General features: G+C 41.5%; 1 protein-coding gene and 3 long non-coding RNA genes across 29 annotated transcripts in view; 2 read left to right on the top strand and 2 right to left on the bottom strand.

Annotated features, from left to right (window-relative positions):
* Positions 1–1,943: 1,943 nt before the first annotated feature.
* LOC103911153 (uncharacterized) lies at positions 1,944–5,716 on the bottom strand. Its single transcript, XR_661790.5, has 3 exons — positions 5,584–5,716; positions 5,335–5,420; positions 1,944–5,051 (listed from the first exon to the last, which is right to left on the bottom strand). It is a non-coding gene; the product is annotated as an uncharacterized lncRNA (long non-coding RNA).
* On the top strand, positions 4,925–6,857 carry LOC141376686 (uncharacterized). Its single transcript, XR_012387418.1, has 2 exons — positions 4,925–5,071; positions 5,158–6,857. It is a non-coding gene; the product is annotated as an uncharacterized lncRNA (long non-coding RNA).
* A 4,424-nt stretch (positions 6,858–11,281) lies between these two features.
* On the top strand, positions 11,282–16,143 carry LOC103911884 (uncharacterized). Of its 2 annotated transcripts, none has more exons than XR_012387413.1 (6): positions 11,282–12,920; positions 13,624–13,748; positions 14,298–14,383; positions 14,480–14,610; positions 14,708–14,855; positions 15,039–16,143. It is a non-coding gene; the product is annotated as an uncharacterized lncRNA (long non-coding RNA). The 2 variants fall into 2 exon arrangements; XR_012387414.1 differs by lacking the exon at positions 11,282–12,920 and adding an exon at positions 14,033–14,141 and having other exon boundaries at positions 13,664–13,748.
* A 565-nt stretch (positions 16,144–16,708) lies between these two features.
* il1rapl1b (interleukin 1 receptor accessory protein-like 1b) overlaps positions 16,709–26,024 on the bottom strand; it is a 54,091-nt gene continuing 44,775 nt past the window's right edge. For 3 of the 25 annotated variants that reach the window (XR_012386806.1, XR_012386812.1, XR_012386805.1), the window contains 7 exons: positions 24,448–24,580; positions 24,149–24,294; positions 22,319–22,465; positions 21,632–21,802; positions 20,824–20,868; positions 19,191–20,025; positions 16,709–19,152 (listed from right to left, as the gene is read on the bottom strand). Coding sequence is in view for 14 of the 25 variants with exons in the window: in XM_073915958.1 (XP_073772059.1) it covers positions 19,295–20,025; positions 20,824–20,868; positions 21,632–21,802; positions 22,319–22,465; positions 24,149–24,294; positions 24,448–24,580 (1,373 nt within the window). In the remaining 11 variants the exon portion in view is untranslated. 25 annotated transcript variants of the gene reach the window in all.

Raw genomic sequence — 26,024 nt, 5'->3', positions numbered from 1 at the left:
AGAAAGGGAAAATCTGGTCATTCTGAAAAGTTGTAAGGTTATAATTTGCGATTTGGTTTTTTAAAGTGTCCCTATGGAAGTACTGGTCTTACTCAACCTTAATCCTAGTAAATTCTGCGGTTATAAATCTTCAGTAGATCTGATGTTAAAATTGACGATTTTTGGAAAAGTTTTTGAAAGACTGGTGTAGGTGGTGTTGATGCACAATGTGCTGTTGTGTGGAGGTGCTAATCACCAGTAGAAGACTGGGCTTCATTTAAGGCCATTCACCCAAGGCCACCTTCCCTGCGTGCTGTCCAAGTGGACCCAGGGGGGCTGAATACTTACCACTCCCCCAAGTGACCTTTTGTTAACACCGCAAGGTTGCCCAGGTCACCCGAGAAGAGTCTGAAGATGTTTCTCTATGAGGCCTACTCTGGCTAATCCAGAGACCAGGCTCCCCAGGACCCCAGATATCTCCAGGGAACAGGAGAGCCCTTGCCCAAATCAGCTAGGAGTCAGGAGATAAAGTTGGCCATGAACTGGTCATTGCCTTCTCCTCACTCCCTGCTGATTTGCTCCAGAATACTTCCAGTCAACATCCAAGGAGTACCATGAATTCAAGATGATCAAAGAACTCACCCAAATGTGACTTGAAGCATTCAAAGAGATATTCCTAACCTCCCACTAATTCCTAGAAATGAAAAAATTTAAGAGGCCAGGTCGAGGTTCAGTCTGGCGGATATATCTCTGTAGATATATCATTCTTCTACCAGATGTCTCCCCTAAGGCAATGCAAGAACCAAGCAGACATTATCCTTATCAGGGATAACCGTTGGGAGCATTACCCTGAAGAACAGGAGACCCTGGCCTATTGACAAGGTTTTGAGTCACAGCATTTCGGCAATGGTGATGACCATTTGTTTGTTTGTGTTTTTCTTTGTTCTTGTTTGTATATTTTTATTCAGAATTTGATTATCTGATGTCTAGGTTGTTTTCCCATACTTTGATTATCATATTTAAGCTTATGAAGCCCTTTAAAATCGTGTTTTATTAGAGAATAGACCATATGCAAATGACTCATTAGTATTCGTGTTTTTCGACCAATCCTGTGTGTCCTCAGCTGAGTGTGCTTTCGGTCAGGTTTAATCCTTTATATCTCGGCCGTTTTTTAATGTTTTGGTTGAATTTTTTCTGCATTTTAATCGGTATATTGTGTAGAATAAGTGTTGAGCAAATAAACTGTCATTACTGATCAAAAATATTTCTGTGAGGTTACCGTTTATGAGGAGTACAGCTGATTTAGTGTGGTAATTCAGTTTATACAGATTAATGTTTATTTAAGACAAACTGATTCATGCAGTTTATTGGAGCTGATAGTGCTGAAGTGGTCATGTCAATGATATGATAACACATACACATCTCAGTTGTGTGTTTTGATTAGCATGATTTAACAGTGTTCAAACAATGTACATAATAAAATAGAGAAATAGAAAATACAGAAACAGACCAGCAGCAAAAATTTAAGATCAGCATGGCAAGGTTAGAACACAATAGCTGGGAGTAAAGAAGATAGAGCAAGCATTGAATAAAATTTAAAGGGTTTTAGTTCTGTGAGAGAGTTTGCTGAGGAATTAAATACGTTTTGCTTAAGGTCGATTTTAAGTCAGAAAATGACATTTTAAAACAACACCTGTCATGTAGTAAATCCGTAAACATTAGTAGGACTCAGGTCAAAGACCTCTTTCAGAGAACTAATACTAAAAAAAAACCCCCGGGCCCAGATAATATTGGTGGTAGGGTGCTGCATACATGTGCTGAACAACTTTCTGAAATATTTCATTGCATTTTTTCAATCTCTTATATGTTGCAAATACTCTCAGTTCATCGTGGACTTGAACACAGACACTTATCCTCCACAATGGTGTTTGTTTGTTTGTTTAGTTTTTTTTCTTCTTGATTTTGCAGGACAAGACCGGCAGCTGTGGAGTAAGCAGATTCACTAAAATGACATCAACTGAAAATAAAACTCTAGATAAAAATAATAGTACTAAATATTTAGACAATATAAATGTTCTTTCTGAAGATCTCAGCAGAGATCATTAAACAACTTAAATGAGTGGAGTTTCACTCATTACTGAGCTCGGACTTTTCTGTCATGTAGACAAACTCTTCATGGAGTTGCTGTTGTTCAGTTGGTCACCATGATGGAGGTCAGCGTCTGCTTTAGTTGGCCTCTTCAGCTGCTTATTTTAACACTAGATTTATTTAAGTAGCCATAAATCGTTGTGTTGATCACACAATTTGTATGCATGAGAAGCCTAAAGGAAATTTAAGAATAAATGTAATGAGGTTATTTAATTTACCTTTATTTATATAGTGCTTTTACAATGTAGATTGGGTCAAAGCTTCACATAAAAGATCATCTTATCAAGAATCAGCCTTTCAATTACAACAATGGTGACAAACAAAAACAAAAGAAAATCAACCCAGAACAACACAAAACACTCTACTGAAATATGACCGCCAAGAACAGCACACAATAAAGGCACAGAAAGACATTTCGAGAACTTTAAGCGGCTCATCTTATTTATGCTGCAATGCATGCTGGGAGTTTTGTACTATGTACCCAGCATGCATTGTGGCATGGATGAATCATGCAGCTTTTTAATTTTAGTAACCGTGGTTGAGGTTCATATCTTGATTCTTGATGTCTTTGTGTCTTAAAGGGTCATGACTCCCCCCACTTTTGGTTAAAGACTACTTCAGAATTTTTTCAAAAGATGCATAATTAATGGGCGTGGAGCTCCACGAGCACAGGGCAGTAGTGGGCGTGGCCAGCAGGGGAGAAGGGGAGCAAACAACTGTTGTTGACAGTCGGCTCAGAAAATGAGACACAAACTGTGAGGAGACGCATGAGTTTATAGTTCACAAAGTTAAAATGCAAAGGAATAAACAGTAATTTAATGCCCTGCTACATTTGTTATTCATAATTTCATATACACATAACCACAATTAATATCATTATAAAGATAAGTGTGTTCATGTAAACCCTATAAATGAGGATTCTCCCTCGATCCCCGGGTCTAAATATAGATCTGAATGCAGACTCAGTGCAGCAGGTCTCCTGACCTGTCTATTTTAACCATTAGCCCTGCTGTAATATAGAGGATTTAGGCAAACACAGCAGCATGGCCATGTGTCTGAATGTGAACGAACTCCTGATAAAAGTCAACGTCTGCCATTCTTCAATTCTCGTACTGCTCTCCCGACAAAAATGCTTGCAGCACACACACAGCTTTGCTGTATCTGCCCTGACAAGATCGCGGGGAAAAAAACATGCAACAAACCCCGTGGATCATGGAAACAAACACATACAAGCCTTCATGAACGGCTACTGCGTGCCGTGGGTTCGTGTCTCACAACTTGCTTGAAACTGGCAGGGCTGCCTTCAGAAAGCACGTGCACTCATGAATAATTAAGCAGCCGGCTCTTCTCATAGGATAAGAAAACTCCGCTATGAATAATAATGAGAAACCGACGCGTCATCATTGCACTTGCAGTACTGCGCTACGTCGCCAATTTCGATCCGCCCCAAAAATCATTTTAAACCCGGAAGCTGAAAATAGATGACAAAAGCTCAAAATTATCCAGTTTTCCCCACAATTAAAGCTGACAGGTGCTAACATCACATCGTCTTAACTGATGCTCAACACACACACATCTGTTAATATAAAAAAATAGTTCTCCAGGGTGTCCTGAACCTTTAAATGTGCTTCTTGAGCTCTCAAGGTTTTGCGTATGAAACTATATTAATTAATTTTAATTAATTCTTGTTTGTTGACTCTCCATGGGAAACTTTCGTAATGCCCCAAACCACGTCACATAAACCTGCAATTGTTTTATTTAAGTTATAGATTACTAGCAATTATATCTGTAACAATTATTTACATAAAGCTTCTCATTGCCTTTATTGCCATAGCTGATGAGTTTCAGAAACAATAAGATAGAAGAGTGAAGGATCAAGAGCCCAACTAAAGCAGCCTCTGATCTCCATGATGGTGAGGTCAAACTGGAAAAAAAATCAATAAAGAAATAAAAGCGCTGTTCATTATCAAATGTTTTTCAGTGGAGCTGCTGATGCTGTTTGTGGAGGTGTTTAAATCAGTTGCTTTGGTGTGAGGCTGTTGCTGTATGTGTTTATTTCTCATTCTCTCCTTCTGTGATTGTGCTCTTTAACATCATTTCAGAACCGTTCCGAGACCTGGCGAATCTGCATTTGACTGACTGGGTCAGAAAAACTTCTGTCTTATATAGCCTAGTGGACCGTGCATGTGCATGCTGTTACTGTGCTTCAAATGGCTTTTGGTTTTGAATCCTGCTTTGTACAAATGCTCCGAAATCAGGATTTTCTCTATTTTAATAATGCTACTGTGTTATGATGTAGTCTAGATAGGATACAGCTGCGGATACACCATCAATACAGCATCATTTGTGTAAGACTGTATAGCAATAATTCATATTTTTACAGTACTGTGATGGTTGGGTTTAGCGTTTGAGTAGACGGTATTAAAATACAATAAATGAGGAATTTCAATAATAGTATAAATAAGTCTTGTCAACTTCTGACCACAACTGTGTCTGATCTAACAACAACCCTGTTTAATGACCAAAACAAGACATATTTATTCACAAATAGTGTTTATTCTGATGTCTGACCAATGTTGAAACAAAACAATACAAGAACAGAGCATTTCAACATACCTGCATTTGCCTGGATTCGAACCCAGTATCCCTGCATGATAGTCAGGAACTCTGACCGCTCTGCTATAACACTTGTAGGTTCAAAGGTACAAAGTGGGGTTTAATACCTCAATTTGCTCAATTGTTCTTTGCTGAAGCTGTTCCAGAGCAATGTATAACAATTACCACTAGGTGTCACTGTAGAGTTTCGAAACGTTTCAAAGCTTTGACACATTTGCTTCAACTGTTTCAGTTTCATGAAGCGTCACTTTGCCCACCACTACTGTTAAATGAAGCGAGGAGAGCAAGCTGAAGCAGGATTTCTACATCTGAAACACACATCATACAGGTCAGTCAGAAGCAGAACAGAACAGTTTACATGCAAACTCTAATTCAACACACCTGAAGCAGCTAATCAATACATTACTATGACAGCTGACAGCGAATAAACTCAACAGAAAACACCAGTGACAGACAGAATATCCATCACAGAAGACTGATAACATGAACAGGAATACTTCACTCAGGTGTTGTGAAAGCAAAGACTCCTTCATTAATGAAATCACTCAACACAAGATATCCAGATTAAAGCAAAGCAGAGGTGTGTTTCACCTGTAGGGTTTCCATGCTCAGCATCACACTCCACCGCAGGTACACTCTGCAGGATTACACTGACCTGCACCGCAATCACAGCCTCTCTGAAAGCACACAGTCAGATCAGAACTCTGCCTTGAAGAGTCCAGAGGAAAAGGAAATTCAGTCTCTGACCCACAACTCACAGTAGGGGGCGGTAATGCTCTGTTTAAGAATGCAAACCGCCAATAAGACAAGAAGAAGAGCTCTACCTGCTGTTTCACCCACCTGTGTGTTTCTCCTCCAGTGTTTGCTCAGCGGTTCACCTGTCCGTGTGTTCTCTCCTGCTCCTCTCGGCCGGTCAGCATCACCAGGTGAGCAGAAAGGGTTCCTCCACTATTGTAGATCTGCTTGATGGTGTCTGAGACAGATTAAACACAGCGCTGTGGTGTATTCACCATCATTTCCAACAAACAGGCCGAGAGTTACAGCTGATCACTCGCTTCACTGATCTGATCTGTAGATGAGCTGATGGAGAGGATGTGGGGATTTTATTCTTGTGCTTGTCTTCTTGCTCAGCTGTGATATTGCACTAGACAGATGCTGCTTCATCTTTAACATGTTCTCAGACAAATATAAGAGTTACAGTATAAACACAAGCCTCCACAAACCAATAACCTCATTAAAGACTAATCAACAAAACTCCACATCATTTGCACAGACAATCATTTACACAAGATCATCAGACACTGGTCTTATCTGAGAGCTGGAAACAGCAGGGTTTCTGAAGGGTTTAAGATGAGGCGTTTTCAAACAACTTTCTTCTTCTGTTTACTGGTGTTTGGCAAACAGTGTAAAGGTGCAGATTCTGTCACCTACTGGACTGGAGGGTGGAGTGCAGCTGAGTTGAGGACTGGAGGAACGGGGAGATTTAATCTGTTTCATCTCTTCTGCTCTTTCAAATATGTAATCATTGTCATTTTGCTTTTTGCTTTTCTGCAATGTAACAGTGAAAGGGTTTTCCCACCCCAATTTTTAGTGACTGAAACTGCTGGAATATTTGTTGTTGCACATTACACTAATATACGTGAAAGTGTTTCAGTCCACAATAACAGCTTTCATTTGTGTTTCCTCAATTTGTATAAAGTTCAGGATAAAGTTAAATGGACATTTTCTTTCCAACACACATTTCTCTGCATTTCATATAGACGTCATGCCACTTTATAACCTGTATGTTCTGCCAAATCTTCATCTTGTAGTTGACCAGTCCCTTTTTATCTGCTTTAGAGAATAAAGACCTATCAGACACATCCTAAAGCCACATCTGACTCCTTTAGCGTCTCTTTCACTAAATACTCTGCTGTCTCTTTCTGTTAACACAACATGTCATAAACTGACCTTCCCACATCTGTGTGATGTACATTAATGGAAAAGTTCATGTAAAGGTCAGGAAATATTGGGGTTTGATTTGATATGCCTAACCCATTTACTTACTACTTTTGTGCAGAATTGATTGAGTGTTTTAATATCGTCACGCAAAATAAATTCAATGACTGTATTTACTGCTTCCACTGTGAAACATCACCGGCTCTTTATGATTATTTTGATGATGTGTTGCTTTAATTAGTACTAGTCATTCCCAATAAATTAATCAAGTGTGTGTGTGTGTGTGTGTGTGTGTGTGTGTGTGTGTGTGTGTGTGTGTGTGTGTGTGTGTGTGTGTGTGTGTGTGTGTGTTGAGTAAATGGATGAGTTCTGACACTGTGATCATCCATCTGTCTCCTGATGCACACAGAGCATCCTCTTTCTCAGACACATTGACCTGTGTGTTTCATGTACTGCCCAACCATTCATGTTGATTTTTTTGTAATCATATTCCTAAATATTCTGTGGTGCTGTTTTCCTGGTGTTCCTTCATCAGAAGCGTTTCTCCTAGTTGCACTAGAGCTGAGTCAGTTGTTGGGGAGATGTCTGGAAAGCTCCAGAACTGATCCTACAGTGTGTTTTGAATAGTTGTCATTGTTTAAGGCCGGTTTGAGAAGCAGATATATTGAGAAGCTGTATATTGAACTGCTGTAAGCTATTGCTGATCTTCTGATCTGTTTAATGATGGCCTCACCCCATTACATTCATGCCTTTTTACATTTATCTAATCCGTTTTGGATATGAGTATTAAAAGTCAACTTCTCCCTCTATAATCCCGGAAATCTGCCCCAGTTGTTTTAGTATGTGACCATGTGTTTGAGTTGTTCCCTCTTTTTCAGAAATGGGTTAGGTGTAATCCAGATATTGAGAAGATGAAACCCCTTCTCTGTCTTTTGTTTACTGCCCTCGGTGTGTCATTTACTAAATATATTTTATTTGTATCCTGCTTTCACACAGCAGCAGAGTCTGTATAATGATGACGCAGGTGTTTCTCTGCATTCACTGACTCTTTTTCCCTCAATGCTGATTTCTGATTCTGGATGAACACATGATCCTGTGACTCTGATAATTCCTGCTATGCTTGTGTTCAGATATGTGCAGTGTGTTTGCGTGTGGTACACATGTTGAACACACACTCTGTATGCTCGTTGATGAGGTTTGGTTTGGTTTGTTGGTCTGATTTTTTGCCTTTGCTGGGTTGTTGTGAAAGCTCCTGTAAATGAGCTCAGTGTCTGCTGTTCTGGTGTCTGAAGCACTGTGTCCGCCACCACCACACATCTATAATCTGATTCTGAGATCGTCTGTCACACACACATTGCCATTCACTACCAACCAAACACTCATTATATTTAATGTTTCTTACCTTCATCTTTTCCCTGACGTGTACAGCCCTGTACAGTTTCACACCACCATCCTAAACGGTTTCTCAAATTCTCATTATTGATTTATAAATGATGCCTTTTCTGTTTACAGTAACACATATTTTAGATTAATTATTTCCTCCTGTTATGGATGTTCATCTGTGAAGTGTTTGTGACAAATCTACAAGGTAAAAGCACTTTAAAAAATAACTCTGACCTGGTTCTCTGTATCTGTCATTTACACCTGAAGCGTCTTCATTAATCGCTCATTGATCTCTGAGATGCCTGATAGACTCGCTCTGTTTATTTCTGCTTTCATGTTCAGTCATAAAGCTGGATCATCATAACCCTGTTCTGATTGTGTTCTTCATTTCCAGCTGTAACATTTCATTTGTCTTTTCCTAAATCTCACACCTCGTCTCTGCTGTTGTACAATCTCTGCCTGGTCTTACAGTTTTCTGGGAATCCAAGATTGTATAGTATATGTCTAGTGTTTTGTTGACTGATGATAAGATAATGTGAAGTTGCCGTGCTGGCAGAGCTCTTAGCTTCCAGAGAGAAATGACATTTCTGCCACATTTAATAAATCATCATTAGTTTGTGTGTGTGTGTGTGTGTGTGTGTGTGTGTGTGTGTGTGTGTGTGTGTGTGTGTGTGTGTGTGTGTGTGTGTGTACATCAGTACCTCCTTAAATATGACTAATCTTTTTTTTTTTTCTTTTTTTTTTAAGCACACTTCATTTTATTTTCAGTATGCTTCTGAAACTCTGACTCCTTGCCTGATTTCATTAGGTGATCTCCGTTGTCTTTACATTTCTCTCAGTCCTGAAACTCTGGTTCTGTTTTCTATGCTGAAGTGGTAAAGTGTGATGTGATGGTCATTGCTGTGGGTTTTTCTCTGCTGATGAGTCTGACACTAATGTAAATGAAGAGCTGAACAGAAATGAGGTTTATAGACGTCAATCACTGTGATCTTCCCTCTGTTCGGTTTCAGTTCATGTATATATTTAACTTCTCCACTCATTCTGTATTATTTGCTTGTTTTACACATATTCCTCTCCGTCTGCATATCTCTGCACTTCTCTTCTGCTGAAATGCTGATTCACTCAATAATACACACAATACCCAAACCTCCAGCTTTTAGGACAATGCTTCAATGCTTTAGGACAGGCTTCTTCTCTGTGTCTAAATGTTAGCGGTTTGTGACTAACACTGTTGGACAGGATCAGCTGAGAAAGCTGGTGTTCGAGGGGCTCTTGTTTTTTGTTTGGGGCTGCGTCTGAATATATGATCAAACCCAGCTGTTTTATTAAAGTCCTTCAACATCTGTCCTACAGTGCTGGAGGTGTTTTATGAGTCGCAGGTTTCGTCTCTGTTGTGGGGGTTGAACTGGATTCTCTGATGCTGGTTTCAGAATGAAGGATGTTGTCAAATTTCAGACAACACCACACACACTTTATAATGTCCTGATAAACACAGGAGTGTGTTCAATTAAACACTGATATTAGCTAGGTGCTCCACAGAGCGACACCAATATCTGTGCATACCTGTGGCTATTAAACAAAAAAAAACTTCTTTAAATAATGAGTTCATGGTGTAATATTGTTAATTTCTTTTATTTGATGTATTCTTAATGGAGCTGCAGTAATACACTGTATTTCCCTCTGGGGTTTAATAAAGTGTTTGTGTGGTTTACGGGCTGATGTGGACACGATCAGCTGAAACCTGCAGCGTATTTTGAGAATAAAAGTGTCAACAGATCTCTACTAGTCTACACTATTGTACAGCCCTCCACACTGCAAGCTTCCTCTCAAGGCAGAATAACGCTGATTTTGAATGAATATTTCTATGTTGTGTGTTATTTATTTAATCCATTATATAAAGACCTTTAATCAACATGTCTGAAGCGGCTGTCAACATTGGCTGGACCCGACTGCATCAGAAGAGCACATTATACAGCGCAGTGACGGCGGCGGCAGAAGGTACATCTGACCATCAGTTTGAGTGTTTCTTTATGTCTTTAGTTTTTGAATAAACAGATAAACTCAGCATGTGTGTAGTTATGAACATACCCTGTGTGCGTCCCCAGACCTGCCTTCAGCAGTAATCTCCATCTGTGTACTGAAGTGAACACTAATGGATGTTACCTCACTGATGCTGTGTGTTACTCACCTGACAGCTCTTTCTCAATGCTAAACTGCATCAGTCCTGTTGCTGAATAACCCATACAGTTACAGAATCTGTCTCTGTCAACAAATGCACTTTTATTTTTCTGAGGAGAAGTGAAGATGTCTTTTCCTCCAGGTCTTTCTGCATCCATGTGGGAGATTCGCAATCAGTCTGAAGATCCACACCGGAGCAACCTGAAGATGCAGAACACAGAAGTCCAGTATGGTGGAGCGATAAAGGATATCAACATGATCTACAACACAGGGAGCCAATATGACACACACACACACACACACACACACACACACACACACACATCCCATTGCAATAATATAGGATATTATACTTGCTTACCTGTCCTTCTTCTTTCTCTCTGTGTGTCTTTTTACAGGTACATGCATTCAATATGGTGTCAGAGAATGAACACACAACACACACATGCGGGTAAACTACATGTGTGAACCAGAGCTTAACATCCGGAACAGAACCAGGAGATAAAGTTACTGTACATTCACATTCTCTCTCTCTCCCTCACACACACACACACACACATGCAGCTATTCACCAAGCACAAGTTAATGCCGGATCAATAAAAATTAACACTGAACCATAAAACAAGAAGATCTTTAGTTCCGCTGGGTCAGTGACAGGTGAGCGTTCCACTGGGTTATTTACAGTTGAGTTAGAGTTGGGTTAGGGTTTTTGACAGGTGCTCATTTCTCTAGGTTATCGACTGGTGAGTTCCTCTGGGTTATCGACAGCTGCTTGTTGTTCTGGGTTATCGTCAGGTGCGCATTTCTCTTGTTTTTTGACAGGTGAGCATACCTTTGGGCTATTGACAGGTGAGTGTCTTACTGGGTTTTATCTGTTTTTATCAACAGGTTAGTGTTTCACTTGGTTAATGACAAGTATTCATTTCACTGGGTAGTCGTCAGGCGAGTGTTCCGCTGGGTAATCGTCAGGCGAGTGTTCCGCTGGGTAATCGTCAGGCGAGTGTTCCGCTGGGTAATCGTCAGGGGAGTGTTCCGCTGGGTAATCGTCAGGGGAGTGTTCCGCTGGGTAATCGTCAGGGGAGTGTTCCGCTGGGTAATCGTCAGGCGAGTGTTCCGCTGGGTAATCGTCAGGCGAGTGTTCCGCTGGGTAATCGTCAGGGGAGTGTTCCGCTGGGTAATCGTCAGGGGAGTGTTCCGCTGGGTAATCGTCAGGGGAGTGTTCCGCTGGGTAATCGTCAGGCGAGTGTTCCGCTGGGTAATCGTCAGGCGAGTGTTCCGCTGGGTAATCGTCAGGTGAGTGTTTGTTCAACTGTGTTATTGTGAGGTGATCGTTTGTTCGGTTCATGAACAGGTGTAACTGACGACAGCTGAGCATTCTGATGGGTTATCAACAGATGAACGTTCCACCGGGTTATTGATGGGTGAGCGTTCCACTGGGTCATCGTCAGGTGACCATTCGCTGGGTTATCGACAGGTGAGCATTGGTTAAACTGTGTTATTGAGAGGTGAGCGTTTGTCCGGGTCATCAACAGGTGGCAACGACAACAGCTGAGCATTCTGATGCATTATCGACAGGTGAGCGTTCCTCTGGGTTATTGACGGGTGAACATTCTGCTGAGTTATCGACAGATGAGTGTTTCACTGGGTTATCTTCAGTTGAGCATTCCACTGGGTTGTTGACAAGTGACCCAGTGAATGGTCACCTGATTAAGCAAAAGGTGTCTTATTACCGTGTAAACAGGTCAACATCAGTCATGTTAAACTCCCCAACTCTCTCTGTCACATCTGCGAAGTCATGGGGTTGCCCATCATACACTTAACAGAGCTAGGCTTTAATTTCTCTATTTTTATTATAGGAATTTAGGGTTTTGAGAAGATGAATATGCGGTAGGTACATGACCACAGATTGTGAATGAGTGACAAACCAGTTTATATTTGGACCAGAACAGCCCGGTGTCCCATCAGCTTTACCCTATCCTAGACTAAAGCAGTGATCAGCTAGTGATCAGAGTGTTTCCACATTTGAGGAGCGTGTGTGTGCGTGTGTGTGTGTGTGTGCGTGCGCGTGGGTGCGCGTGAGTGACCTGGTGAATAAGTGTAGCATGTTGAGGTGTTGTGTTTGGAAAAGGAAAGCCAGTGGTGTTGTAGGTAGAGAGTTGTGCAGAGTTTTGAGAAAAGTGTTTTATTCTCTGCAAAACTGTTTTACAATAATATATACTATTGTTTTATTCTCTGAGCTCAGGGCTGAGAAACGGCTTCTGGTGTTGGAGATTTGCTGTGTAGTTTTGCATTTTGAGCAAGAGGTTTCAGAAATCATGTGACTTTGTGACTTTGTGTGTAAGCAGCTGGAAAAAAATAGCACAGACTCCTGTATTTGTCCTGGTGGGCAGGCGTCCTGAGCTGCTGAGTATTTATTAATATAGATTGCTGTAGTTTTCCTCTGTGGTGAGTCTATAGCAGGTATTCCTCCTGTTCAGAGCCGCGAGGATTACCTGACGCCAGAGAACATATGACAGTAATCTGCAAACACGAGAGCCGACATTAGAGAACACTGATGGAGTCAGGAGTTGCGCTGGATCAGGCCTCACCATCATCACTGTGTTGGGGAAGAGCAGAGTTCAGGGATCAGTCCAGACCACTCGAAGCTCCAGAAACAGCTGCGGATTCTGCTTCCGGAGGTCAGATGTTCACCACTAACAGCACGACACACACACACACACACACACACACACACACACACACACACACACACACACACACACACACTGAGAGAATGTGAAGAGTTTGCAGTGAAGTCTATTCTGAGTGTAAAGACAAACAGAGTGTCTGAGAACGTGGATAAGAGCGATAACGCTGAATAAGATCAGCCTCTACAGGCCATGTCTGGGTTTAAACTCCAGTTTACTTTGTTTACTCATAAACAATCATAAAGCATAAAGTCGTGCAGTGAGGGGTTTGAGTATTTAATAAGCTACAGCAGTTTGCGTTCACTGAACAGTGAGAATGATTAATAAATCCATATGAAACGGTCCGGTAAAGTCACGTCTCGCTTTCAGTTTCGGGTTTTGTCGCGTTTTGCACTCACACTACAAGCGTACTGCGCTAAAGCCCAAGTGAACCGCGCTCAGGCCCACCTCTTCCAACCGGCCAGAGCCGGCCAAGTGAACCGTGCCTGAGCCCGATTCAGCGCGCGCACACTTCTCAAACGATCGAGGAAACGGGAGATGAACATGTGTTGTGTTGTTTTGTTTGGGATGTAATGGACTAGTTAAAAAATTAGGAGTTTAGCAGAAAAGTGTGAGAGTCATGTTTTTAGAGTTTATTTTTAAACTTTAACACAGTTTTGTGTTATGAGATACTCCCTGCTGTGTTGTGTTCTAGAGTTCATTCGCTGGTGTTCAGCAGCGTGCTTTAACTCCTCACTGGAGCTGAATGTTTAGACAGTCCGCCATTACACAACTCTGCCGAGCAGCACAGAGATCTGGAGTTCTGTTCTTCGTTGTGAGGTAGGTGAAAGTGCTATATATAAAAGTGTTATACAATTCTCAAATCTTTTTCTAAATGTTGGATATTTCGTGACAGAAATGTGTTTTGCTGTAGAGGTTTCATTTTGTCCTGTGAGGCTAGTGTGTGCATGTGGCTAACTTAGCATGTAGCATGAGTTAGCTTTTCCAATGTGGCTGTTTTGTGCGGTACTTTTAAAAATGTTGTGGATGTGAACAAGCTAGCACTAGCTAATAATCTTTGCTTTTCCTGTGCTTCTGAAAATATGTGTTCTGCTGTGGAAAAGAAGCGGTACTTGATCAGATGGAGAAACCTGCTGTTCACTTTTCAAATAGGCACACTTGCACAACGAGGAAACATCAATATCTTTTGTCCAGCAAAACCGCTTTATGTCTGTAAGATTTAATATGTGTAATATTGCTCATCAAATGTTTTGAGTTGTAACATGATTTAGTCGTGACCATGAGAGTATGTTGTTTTCAGCTATACATTACACTTTCAATCTCACTAACACAAGGTGTTAAATAACATTGATCTCTTTCATTTTTAAGTCATGATGCTGGTAAAAGTGCAATTTGGTATCAAGAAAAAAATATTAAACTGGAAGAAGACTGTTTCTTGGATTTTGTCAGTGCGGGTAAGTTTTAGTATAACAAAGAGTAATTATTTCTTATAATAATAACAGTAATTTTGAAGTTTATTTGATAAATTATACATTGTTGTTATGGTGTAGTCCAGCAGAAGTTTGTGATATCAGAGGATACAGCACTGAAAGTCACAGACTGTCCATGGCATAGAGGTGGGTGAGGATGTATTTCCAGAACTTGCAACAACCAGAGAAGCATGTCATGCACACTGATGATGGTAGGGTATTTAAGAACATTTTTATAGATTTTGAAAGACTCTGAAACTGTGTGCATTTCAGAACCATTTGCTGAGCCAGGGTTTTTTTTTTAAACAGATTTGACTGTCCTGTAGCAAGGGGCTGTTGAAGTGCCCTGCTGCCCAAGTCTGACATGCATTATCTGTGTCAAGCAGTTTAAGCAGCAGTGATTCGAAATACCAAATTATTCAACCTTTTATGGACCGTGTCCGTGCAAGAAATGAAAGTTTGTTTGCTGTTTTACTTTTATATAAACAGATCTTATACTGTAAACATTACAAAATAACATTAGAGAATAAATGCATTTTAAAGTATTAAATAGTATATACAGTTATTAGATTAAGTGTTTGGTTTAAAAATTAATCTAATTTTGGTTGTTTTCTTTGTCATTTCTTTTTCTTTGTTTCAGAATATCGAGCAAATTCTAACTTCAAAGCCAGCAAAGTTGACTGTGATTACTTAATATTTTTTGCTGCTTTTTATTCCTGCAAAGTAAATTTTATATAATGTGATGTGTTTGTGGTCTTGTGCAGTCTCACTAAGCCATGGGTTTTAGTTGACACTGGCTGTCAACATGTACTAATTGTAAATGTTTTGCTGTTATATTCAATGTAAAAATGTCAATTCCTGATATCGAGAACTTAATTTCACTGGTTGAAATGTTAATTCTTGATTGCTGCAATTATATTTGTTAAATCTGTTATTTCTGATATCAGCAATGAGGAAAGTCATTTATAATCTCTAAATTGGCCAATTTCACTGGTAATAATTACATTCATGATATTAGAAATTAACACAGTCACTAGTGACAAAACCAATTATTGATATCAAAAATGAACATCTTTACTAGTTGTCAAGTATTTCTCGATATCAACAACTAAATTATTAATATCAAAAATTGCATTTTACCTAGTAAGAAATTAATTCTTGATATCAACAATTAAAGTAAATGGGAGCCTACGGTGACATTTAACTCGGGAAAGTTCAATTACAGATATCAAAACGGTAGTTGTAGATCTCATAAATGTAACTGTTAATCAAAAATATCAATATATCAAGAATTAAGTTGTTGATATCAAGAATATACATATCCTGAAAATAAATAAAAGTCAAAAGTGCTTGCCATAGACTGATTGGCAGCCTCTGAATTTGACAAATGTGACACAGGCTATATTTTAAATACACACTAGATGGCGCTTCTTACATATAAGTGAACCGGTCTCTTCGTGTCCGTCCGCCGCTGTAGTTCTGCTTCTGTCCGTCTGGTGTCGTTCGTCTTTGATCCGCCTTCAACACTGACATTTACACTGAACTGAACTGATTTCATTCTTGAATTACTTCAGCTGCACCGCTGCTCACCTGCATGCCGGGTGTGCTGAATATGCTCCACAGACTGAAATATTTATTTTGAATCCTTCATCTACTTTAAGCTGCTGTGATAACATTCATACAGTAAAAGTTCTATAGAAATAAACATGACTAGACATAAATAAACAAATACACAAATGAAATAATTGTGGTCTTGTTGCACTACTTTATATCTACTTATAATATTTTCAATACTCTGGCACAACGAAAGGTGTGTAGTCTGCTTAGGCATCAATCTCTTTTGCATAAATTAAAGACCTTGTTGAAGTAAATTTCTTCTCCACTGAAAAAATAAGGGATTACTTTTCATCTTCAAGTGATTTAATTCTTATTTAATAATCATTTCAATATTTTCTGTGGTCAGCAACATATCAGTTCTGGATGTGAGGTGTTGGGTCTTTTGTTGAGGTGGACAGGTCTAGAGTGAGTGTTATCTGGATTTGTGCTGTAGCGGTGCTGATGTTTTAATGTTGTTTCCGTCATTCACTAATCCTCTGATGCGGAAACAGCAGGATCTCCAGCGTCTTACAAGCATTCAGAGAGAGTCGTGAAACATCACAGAAAATTATTCCTCTTTAACACACTGAATAAACAGCAGAGCAACCTTAACAAATCCAGCTGTGTTTCTAAACCTCTTTCCTCATCTTCCACCACATTACACCAGTTATTCTAGTTCACCAAGAGACTTTAAATAAACAACATGACAATAAGTACTATTAAATGTGTGTTTTATTGTTATTAATGACATTTTGTCTTCAATTAACATCGCAGATACAGAATTAAAAAGAGAAAAATTTAAAAACAGGAAACAAACCGAAGCTTAATCTTTAGTGATCGACTGGTGAAAGTGCCGGAGACAAATTGTGTGCTATATAATATTAATTCTCTTGTTGTTATATTCTTATTTTGATCAGCAGTATCAGAAATGCTCATGAAAGAGTTTGCCACTCTCTTGGAAAAAGTCAACTCTGCTATTTCATAAATGTGGCTAGATTGTCTTTATTTTATTACCATTTCTATTCATATTTACACAGTGTAATATAAAATACAAGAGAAGAAAACTTGCAAAAATATGAGAAATGAAATCATGTTGAAGCAGTCTGATTGGTTCAGCTTCAGATTAATCACACCGCAGAAGATTCCAAACCGATCAAACACTTGACCTTATCTGTGTTTGGGATGAAATGCTGGATGAGAAGGTCGTGTGACCCTGTTACTCTGGACACCTCTCTGAGTTAAAGATCTTTGCATATAATCTGTTTTTTGGCACTACTGACAAAGAATAATCAGATGAAGCTTTGCTGTTCCTCGTAAACGGTACAGCAATGATATTTTCCCACATCTGCGAGAGGCATTTGATCTTTTCATCCTATGTTAAATCCATGATTATTTATTCAAATTTCTTGTTGAGTTTTCCCTGATTTTCACCAGAGCATCTGAGAAGGCAATATGTTTGTACCCATCGCTAAATACCAGCTTTGGTTTCTTTTCTTTTACATTAATACAGTTGCAGATTACTGATGTAAAGCCTTCATTAGATTGATAGTAAGACTATTAAATAAGCACTAATGAACAGGCAGTGCCACGTGTGGAATGGAGCAGCTTTATTTATAAATGCCTGGCCTGTCCATATGACGGCTGACCTCATGTAAACACACTCTCGTTTAGTCCTCCACTCTTGAAGCAAAGATATAAGCTGTCTACGCTCTCACAGATACAGTAAGAGCTCTTAATGACACTGTACCTCTCTGAAGGAACCCTATTATACTTTTAGAAATTAATTAGCACATTTAAGAATATATGGACCAATATGGACCATTTTTGTTCAAATGGGTACCTAAAAAGATACGGCCCCAGTGACAGCTCTTACATGTTTTTCTGAGGATGTAGACCACAGGTGTCAAACTCAGTTTCTGGAGGGCCGCAGCTCTGCACAGTTTAGTTCCAACCCTAATTAAACACACCTGATCAAACTAATTGAGTCCTTCAGGCTTGTTTGAAACCTACAGGTAAGTGTGTTGGAGCAGGGTTGGAACTAAACTGTGGAGGGCTTCGGCCCTCCAGAAATTGAGTTTGTAGATACTGACACAGGACTGGCCCGCTAATTAAAATGAGGTAAAATTGGCCCAGGTCTACACTAATGATCTACAGCAGAACATAGATGAGGTGCAGACAGGGGGTGTTACGGCAGTGCCTTCGAAACAGTGAGAGATAATGCAGTGAGGAATGATGCAGTACCTTAAAAACAGTGAGAGACGATGCAGTACCACTCTAGACCTGTGGGTGGAGCAGCAGGAGGCACTACAGTGGAGGTTCACAGGTTCTGATGTGCAGTGGCCACAACACATGTAATTATTTAGACACGTGGATCTGTATATCCTAAGCACTTTCAATATGTAATGTCTTTGCAAAAAAATATGTATATATAGATAATTATGTTATAAATTGAACACATCTCTAGTTGCTGTGCACGCTCAGAAATTATGCCAGTTTCAAAGAGAAAATAAAAACAGATCTTTGTTTTCCCCTGCTCGTCCATGATTTGACAAGAATGGTTCAAAAAGGTTCTGTGAAACACATTAATGCTGAGATAAATGCTTCCATTAGTGGAGTGAATGAATTGTGTAAATATGTATTTCCAAGCAAATCCTTTTGTTATAAAAATATATTTTTCTTTTAAAATAATAAACAGTTTTTCTTAGGATCTCTCTATCAAGCCGTTATGTCTTTCGCTTCGTAGAAAGTCTCAGTATGTTAAGAGAGCAGCAGAGACACTGCGCATCAATAATCTGGTTATCTTCTTCAGTGTCGCCTGCTCATCTTTCATTCAGGAAGAAGAAGAAGAGCTTTCAGGCCTCAGTAGCATTTGCATAATAGTGTGTTTCCTACATTTCATCAACTGACCACAAACAAAACATCTCTGAAGACAAATAAAATATCGTAAAGCCAAAAACTCTGGCTCTGTACAAGACCCTGTATTCCTCTGAGAGTTCACGAGCGGCTGTTTTTTAGGTGTAAAGCAGATCGGGTGTCCACGCTTCATTGCAGAGTCCTGACCAGTCTAAATCCTTGTGACCCACAGCGAAACAGCAGCAGCTTATAAGTGGGTGGACCGGCCTGTCTCGCTGGGGTCACCAAATGAGACTGGACCAGGCCTGTCCCACTTGGGTCACCAGATGAGACTGGACCAGGCCTGTCCCATAGAGGTTACCCAATGAGACTGGACCAGGCCTGTACCACCAGGGTCACCAGATGAGACTGGACCAGGCCTGTCCCACTTGGGTCATCTCGCCAGGGTCACCAGATGACGCTGGAGATGCTGGTCTCACGAGGCAGCAGTGGCAGCAGGGCGTTGTTGACCTGCTGCTCCTCCAGGCTCTGCTGCTGCCCATGGGCTGGTTGGCCCGGTGGTCGCTGGCCATTCAGCAGGCTCATAGGGATGTTACAGTACGTGTGCTGGCTGCCCATTGTAGCCAGTGGTGGCAGCGTGCCAGACGAGGGAATGTCGTACTCATAGCCCCTGTAGTAGTGCTTCTGCCGCAGCTGCGTGTTGTAGGTGTTGTGGAAGCCAGAGCGTAGGTCTGGGTGTGCCGTGGCCATGGCGGTGGAGGTGGCAGAGACCATGGAGAGGGCAGAGACAGTCTGTAGCTCCCCGAATGGGCCCTGCTCACTGGCGTCCAGCACCTGCTCGTGACTCAGCTTGGGCTCGGGCCGCCGGAAGGGCATCTCATACTGCAGCTGCTTCCAGAAGCGGGAGTTGGGCTTGCTGCTTCCGGGGCCCGGCCAGCGAATGACCGTCAGGAGCTTGATGGTGTGTTTCAGAGCCTCCACCTCCTGGTAGTTCATGATGCCCCGCAGGTCAGAGCACTCGATGAGGATCACCTTGATCTCGCCGGACACCAGCATGTTGCGCAGCCGTGTCTCCAGCTCAAAGATGCTCCAGCCGCGCCGCACCACATAGTTTGGCGTCATCACGATGATGAGGCGTTTGCTCTGGTCCACACAGCGGGCCACATCCTCAATGTAGGCTGAGAAGAAGAGGCAGAATATCAGCCATTCTCTAAAATACTGGGCACCGTCAAACATCATGCCTGCTTTATATTCGCTTAGCCATGCAAACGAAATAGAAGAAATCTAACGCGTCTTAAACACTTGCAGAGTAAAACAGACTGGCAGAACTTTACTGAGATGAGAAATAAAAACAGCAGAATGGCTCAGAGACACTGAAAACACAGAACAGGGAACAGGACAGACAGAACCACATTAAACACAGATCCTGCACTCAGCTCATGGGAAAAGCAAACGCTGGCCCTGTGGCGGACTGTAGAGGTCATTTACTGACCTATAAAAGACGATATAGGCATTGAGTGCCTCTTTACTCTGCATAAACCTGTGAAACGTGTGTGTGTGTGTGTGTGTGTGTGTGTGTGTGTGTGTGTGTGTGTGTGTGTGTGTGAGAGAGATATGACTAACCCAGTACAGTAACTCATCCAGTCCAATAGGGTAAAGGGGGAACTGAGTGTTTACTGTGTGACCTAACCCTGCAGGCTCTCTTCTGTCTTTACTCCAGCTCTACTCCGCCAAACATGGCAGTAATGTGAGACCCACACCATTGCTTTTTCTCTATAGTGGATCATGATTTCCCCAACCTATAATGGTGAGATTCTCCCTCCGTGATCATTATTGTCAGCGCTGAACGCTTCATTTCTTTATCAACTTTACAATGTGTTCAGCCCAGCTCCTGCATGTCCCAGTGTCCCGCACAGGCAATGTCTGTAAAAAGTCAGATTTGTTGACACAAGAGGAAAAAGCCAGGGAAAGAATACCTCTAAGGAGTCTTGTGTCATCCTGGAAATGATCATTGCTGAAACCTAAACATAAATATTTCGACATTGAAAGTCTGATCAGCTGATTCAGCACAAACTCAATCAGAAATAAGAAACAGCGAGAACTTCCACAAGAAAAACTGGCATTACTGTCTTTTTGCCTTAAGACTTACAGTTACAATCACCAGTTTATCCAGCTTAATATGGGACTTGTAGCTGCAGGGCTAACAGAGCTAGCAGAGAAACATAGTGTTCTGCTCATACTGTAATTATAGTTGTAGATTTACAGCCTCCGCTGCTTATTGAAGAGCTTTAACCAGTTTACTTCACATAATCAATGCTTTCTTAGCCCTGATTGTGAGCCCCTAGTCCCATATTAACATATAACAGTTCCCAGCTAACACACAAACACTAAGACAAAACACACACACACACACACACACACTCAAACAAAACACACACCGAATTTTTCATGTACAAAGGGCAAGACGAATGATGAATATGTAGAGCCAGACAAGCAAACAAACTAGAAGTAAATACAAACAAACTCTGCTTGCCTAAAAGCATGCTTATAATAATAATAATAATAATAATAATAATAATAATAACTCTCACACAAACAGTGATTCCTACTTTGAATTGAGGGAGAGCCGAATCACAGATCAAACAAAACCACAGCTTAACTGGAGATAAGAGATGATGCTGATGATGAAGATGAGCTTTTCCTCCACACAACATTCATTAGGATGTGGTTGCGGGAACACAACATAACACACGTTTACTCACACATTCAGCCAATGCAACTTACTTCCGGTCGGGATCAAGTCCCTGTCAGGAATGAAGAGTTTATACCCATAATGCTTTTCCAGCATGTCTGGCAGAATCTCCAGAGCAAAGTGTTCTTCCTCTCGGCTTTCCTGACTCCACTGGTCCGGGTCCACTTTAGTGTAGGACACGTAAGCATCATAATCTTTATTTTCTGAAACACAATGGAGAATTACGATGACACTATCCATCACCAAACTACACATATTCATAATTCATAACCACGGCAGCATTTCTGATTCTGAGCAGCAGCTTCATTATTCTCTTCGCAGTTCAGCTACTGATACTAATCGCCTTTGTTGAGTGTGTGTGCATGCGTGCGTGCGTGCGTGTGTGTAATTCACTATGAGTTTGAGTAACTGTGCAGAATTAAGTTGCAGTAACTGTAACTGTTCAACTGTAACTGGATCTGTTCTGTATGGGGTTTGACTGCTCCATCCAGAACAGAACCACACCACCAACACCAACTACATGTTTAATACTTTGTGAATTAATTGATGAAGGTGATCCTGACTGAAGTGTTTAGGTTGGCAGAAGGCCTATTGGGTAATGCTTATAAGCCATATAGACAATGCTAATAAAATGTTCCACAATTATCTAATCCTCGTGTCTCTTTAGGGAAAAACTTATTCTATCCAGACTTATTAAAGTTGTTTCTTGTATTTCTTACCTCCATCCACATCCTCACTGCCGAAGTGATTTCTGTAGAAGAGCATGAGTTCAATTCTGTAACACTTATAGAGGGACACCAAAAATATCAACATCAACAGAATGGCTCCCAAACCTCCAGCCAGCTCCACTGTATACATCAGCTCTGCTGAGAGAGAGAGAGAGAGAGAGCAGATGAGGTCCTGATTATTCCACATTTCACTTAATATTACTTATTATGTATTATTTTATTAGATCAGACATTAGTTCTGACAATTTTTAAATAAGAAGACATCTTACAACTACATTTAACTGAATTAAAGCATGAAAAAGCAGCAGTTGAGCATATAACTGCCTCAGAGAGGAACTTTCCCGAGCAAAGAGCTGCAACAAATCAGTCCCAGAATACATCCTCAGAGAAACCCAAAGAGGACATTAAACATCAGTCTTCAAATGAAGAAATGAATGAAGGCAATCTGAAAACATTCAACATTAATTATTTTGTCTTTATTTTAATTTTTTTTCTCAACATGGCAGCATTAATGAAGATGCTCATTTTGATTTTGGTTTCTTGTTTTTAAACTTTACACACAGATTTCTATCAATATTTCCTTTTTTCATGATATTTTGATCTGTATAGAATTCACAGAAAAGCAAAATTAAACAAAGTGGCCGTTTTCCCAGTGCTTGTTTACATTTTAAAGTCAGCAATGGCCACTGCAGCATGCAGGCCCCGCCCCCTCAGAAGAGCTCTGAACACTGTAAACCGCTCCACCGGCACAAGCAGAGCAAGGAGAAACCTCAAACACTGTTTGCACACTCTGAGCACAGTAAACTCAACAACCTGCTCTTTTACACTGAAAACAGACCATTATGGCATGCCGCTTTCTGCTAACATGTCACCTTTACCTCAAAAAAAGGGATCTGCAAAGGGAAACAAATCCTAGTATCCAAAGATGCTGAAGAGAATGAGGAACCAGAAAGCCTTTCTCTAAACTTATACCACAATGGCACTGCCATGATCCAGGACTCAGAGTCCACCCTTCAAACATTTATAATCGACTTTCACAAACTAAAAATCAGACACCGCTGAATGCAAGTCTCAAACAGGATTGAACAGAAACTCCATCAAACTGTTCTGTTCAAGACACCCAATAGCAGACAGCAGCTGCAGCTCTCCTAGTTCAGTCTCCAGTGTCAAGAATAAAAGAAACTCTCAGTCCTAGAAACAGATGTGGAAGAACTTAGAGTTAACACTATCCCACTGAAAAGACACCAATGAAGCGCGACAGCTGAAAAACCACACGATGACCCTAAAACAAGACTGAATCCCTACAGGAAAACAAAGAGCAGATGCCATGCTGATTCCCAGTGTTGACCTGACCTGCCATCAAGACATGGAGCCCCTGCACCTGTATGATCACCTACACCTTAACAAGACAGGAGTTCAGGCCTTCACGAGACTGCTGAAAGGCCCAGCTCTGGCTTCATCAGGACACAGCAGAACAGTCCATATCCACAGACACACCTCCACCCTCCTACACCAAACAGGCAGAACTCCATCAGAGCAGCTCCATCCACAGAGACACCTCCATCCTCCTATACAGCTGACAGGACTCGAGCCTGACCGCTCCATCACGGCAGCAGAGCTATGCAGCAGCTGTCTGACAGACACCAGACCCTGCAGCTGCTGAACTCAGATCAGACCAGATCAGACACCTGCTGAACATCATCTGCTGCTCACTAGTGAAGCAGGAATAACGCTGTACACACACACACACACACACACACACACACACCTTACTATATCTGTGTGTGTGTGTGTGTGTGTGTGTGTGTGTGTGTGTCTCACCCCTCCTGCTGAGCTGGATAATGGCGTGTCGTCTGCCGTGTCCGTTCTCCACATAGCAGCTGTAGTTGCCCAGGTCTTCCTCCTGCAGGCTGTCGATTGTCAGAGAAACCGAAACCTCCTGCTCACCCAGGTGCTCTCGAACCATCCTGTGAGGAGGGAAACACCCAATCATCTCCACACCGGTCCAGTCCACCTTTTAGATTTGTCAATGAGTGTGCGTGCGTGCGTGTGTGTGCGTGCGTGTGTGTGCGTGTGTGTGTGTGTGTGTGTGTGTGTGTGTGTGTTTCAGTGATCCTCACTTGATTTCGCTCTCTCGGATGCGGGTTTCGTCCAGATCCTCGATGAACTTCTCTCCCTTCATCCAGTAGATGAGCGGACTGACGTCACCGCTGTAGCCGAAGAACGCTCGGCAGGTCAGGTTCACCGGCCCACCTGCACACGCACACACACACACACACACCACAGTCCATCAACACACACAATAACACACAACCATCTCTAAATGGCAGAACAGAAGCTGAGCGAGTGTATAGTGACTACACACACACACAGTCACAGTCAGGTAATGATGTATAATCGCGGCGCAGTAGATATTTTAAAAGTGTGGAGGATAGCTGAATGACATCCAAAAGTTTACGTTCATATAATTATTAATCAACTCCTTCTAAATGGTCTGGCTCTAAAAGTGAGGGCGACATATCCTCCCTGTCCCCCCGGGTAGCTACACCCCTAATAATGATAGTCTAATGTGCAGTAAACACACAAGAACATTCACATGTAGACGCTATCAGTCTGAACTCCTGCAGGTCCTCTCACACACACACACACACACACACACACACACACAGATGTTCAGCCGTAAAGCAGCGTCTGTAGGAATAAATAACCTCCAGCAGGGGGCGCTGTGGCTCCACACCTCTCCGCTCTCCTTCAGATGCACACATTAAACAAACGCATCCTCCACCGCGTCATCACACACACACACACACACACACACACACACACACACACACACACACACACACACACACACACAGTGATTCAGCAAGAACAGCTTCATCTCCATCAGAACAGACCAAACACAGGCTGAAGATGAGCTGGCTGTAGATGTTTAGTAGAATGATGCAGGAGGGGTTTGTCCCTCAGGGTACTGTAGTGTTGTGTGCTCATGTTTGTTTCAGTAACTGATTACTGAACAGTTTCATTGAAGCTCATAATGTGTATGATAAATGGCTGAATGAGGAGCACGTCTGCCTGTACAGCTCTCAGAACAGCTGCCATCTTCATAAACGCAGCAGATGAGAGCGTGTCGGTGCATGTGGGGGTGTTTGTGTTCATGAATGAATAGGAGGATTGGAGCTAATCGGGTCTCTATGGCGTGTTAATTGTGTTTTGTCTGTGTCGGCCTCCATCGGTGCAGATCCAGCAGAGAGGATCATTAAAACCCTGAGCAGAGAAACACAGACGAGTGAGGGAACGAAGAGTCCACATCCCATTCATACACACAGACAGATGATCAGGGGCTGCTAATGAAAACTAGACTAAAGAAATAAAGATGTACATGAGAAGACCGAGAGCAAAGAGGAGAGAGTTCAAAACATGTCCACACTGTCCTCCTGTACACTGAAGAGAACGGTCCGACCAGTCTGTGAGGGTCACTGCAGTTTAACAGACTGAACACTGACCTGAGACCTGTGTGTGCTGACACGCGGATCACAGCACTCTCTCACACACACACCTCGGCAGTCACGTGATTGTGTTTAGAGATGTGTAATATCTGTCCAAACACAACGCGCTTCAGAACACACCAGATCATCATCTTCATCTATGGGTCCACAATGTAGAATACCATTGGTTGTGTGCAGGCGTGTGCAGG

The sequence above is a fragment of the Danio rerio genome, chromosome 11 (assembly GCF_049306965.1).
Source record: "Danio rerio strain Tuebingen ecotype United States chromosome 11, GRCz12tu, whole genome shotgun sequence".
Taxonomy (NCBI): domain Eukaryota; kingdom Metazoa; phylum Chordata; class Actinopteri; order Cypriniformes; family Danionidae; genus Danio; species Danio rerio.
Note: the sequence above shows the minus strand (reverse complement) of the source record. Positions and strands in the feature narration are given on the sequence as shown.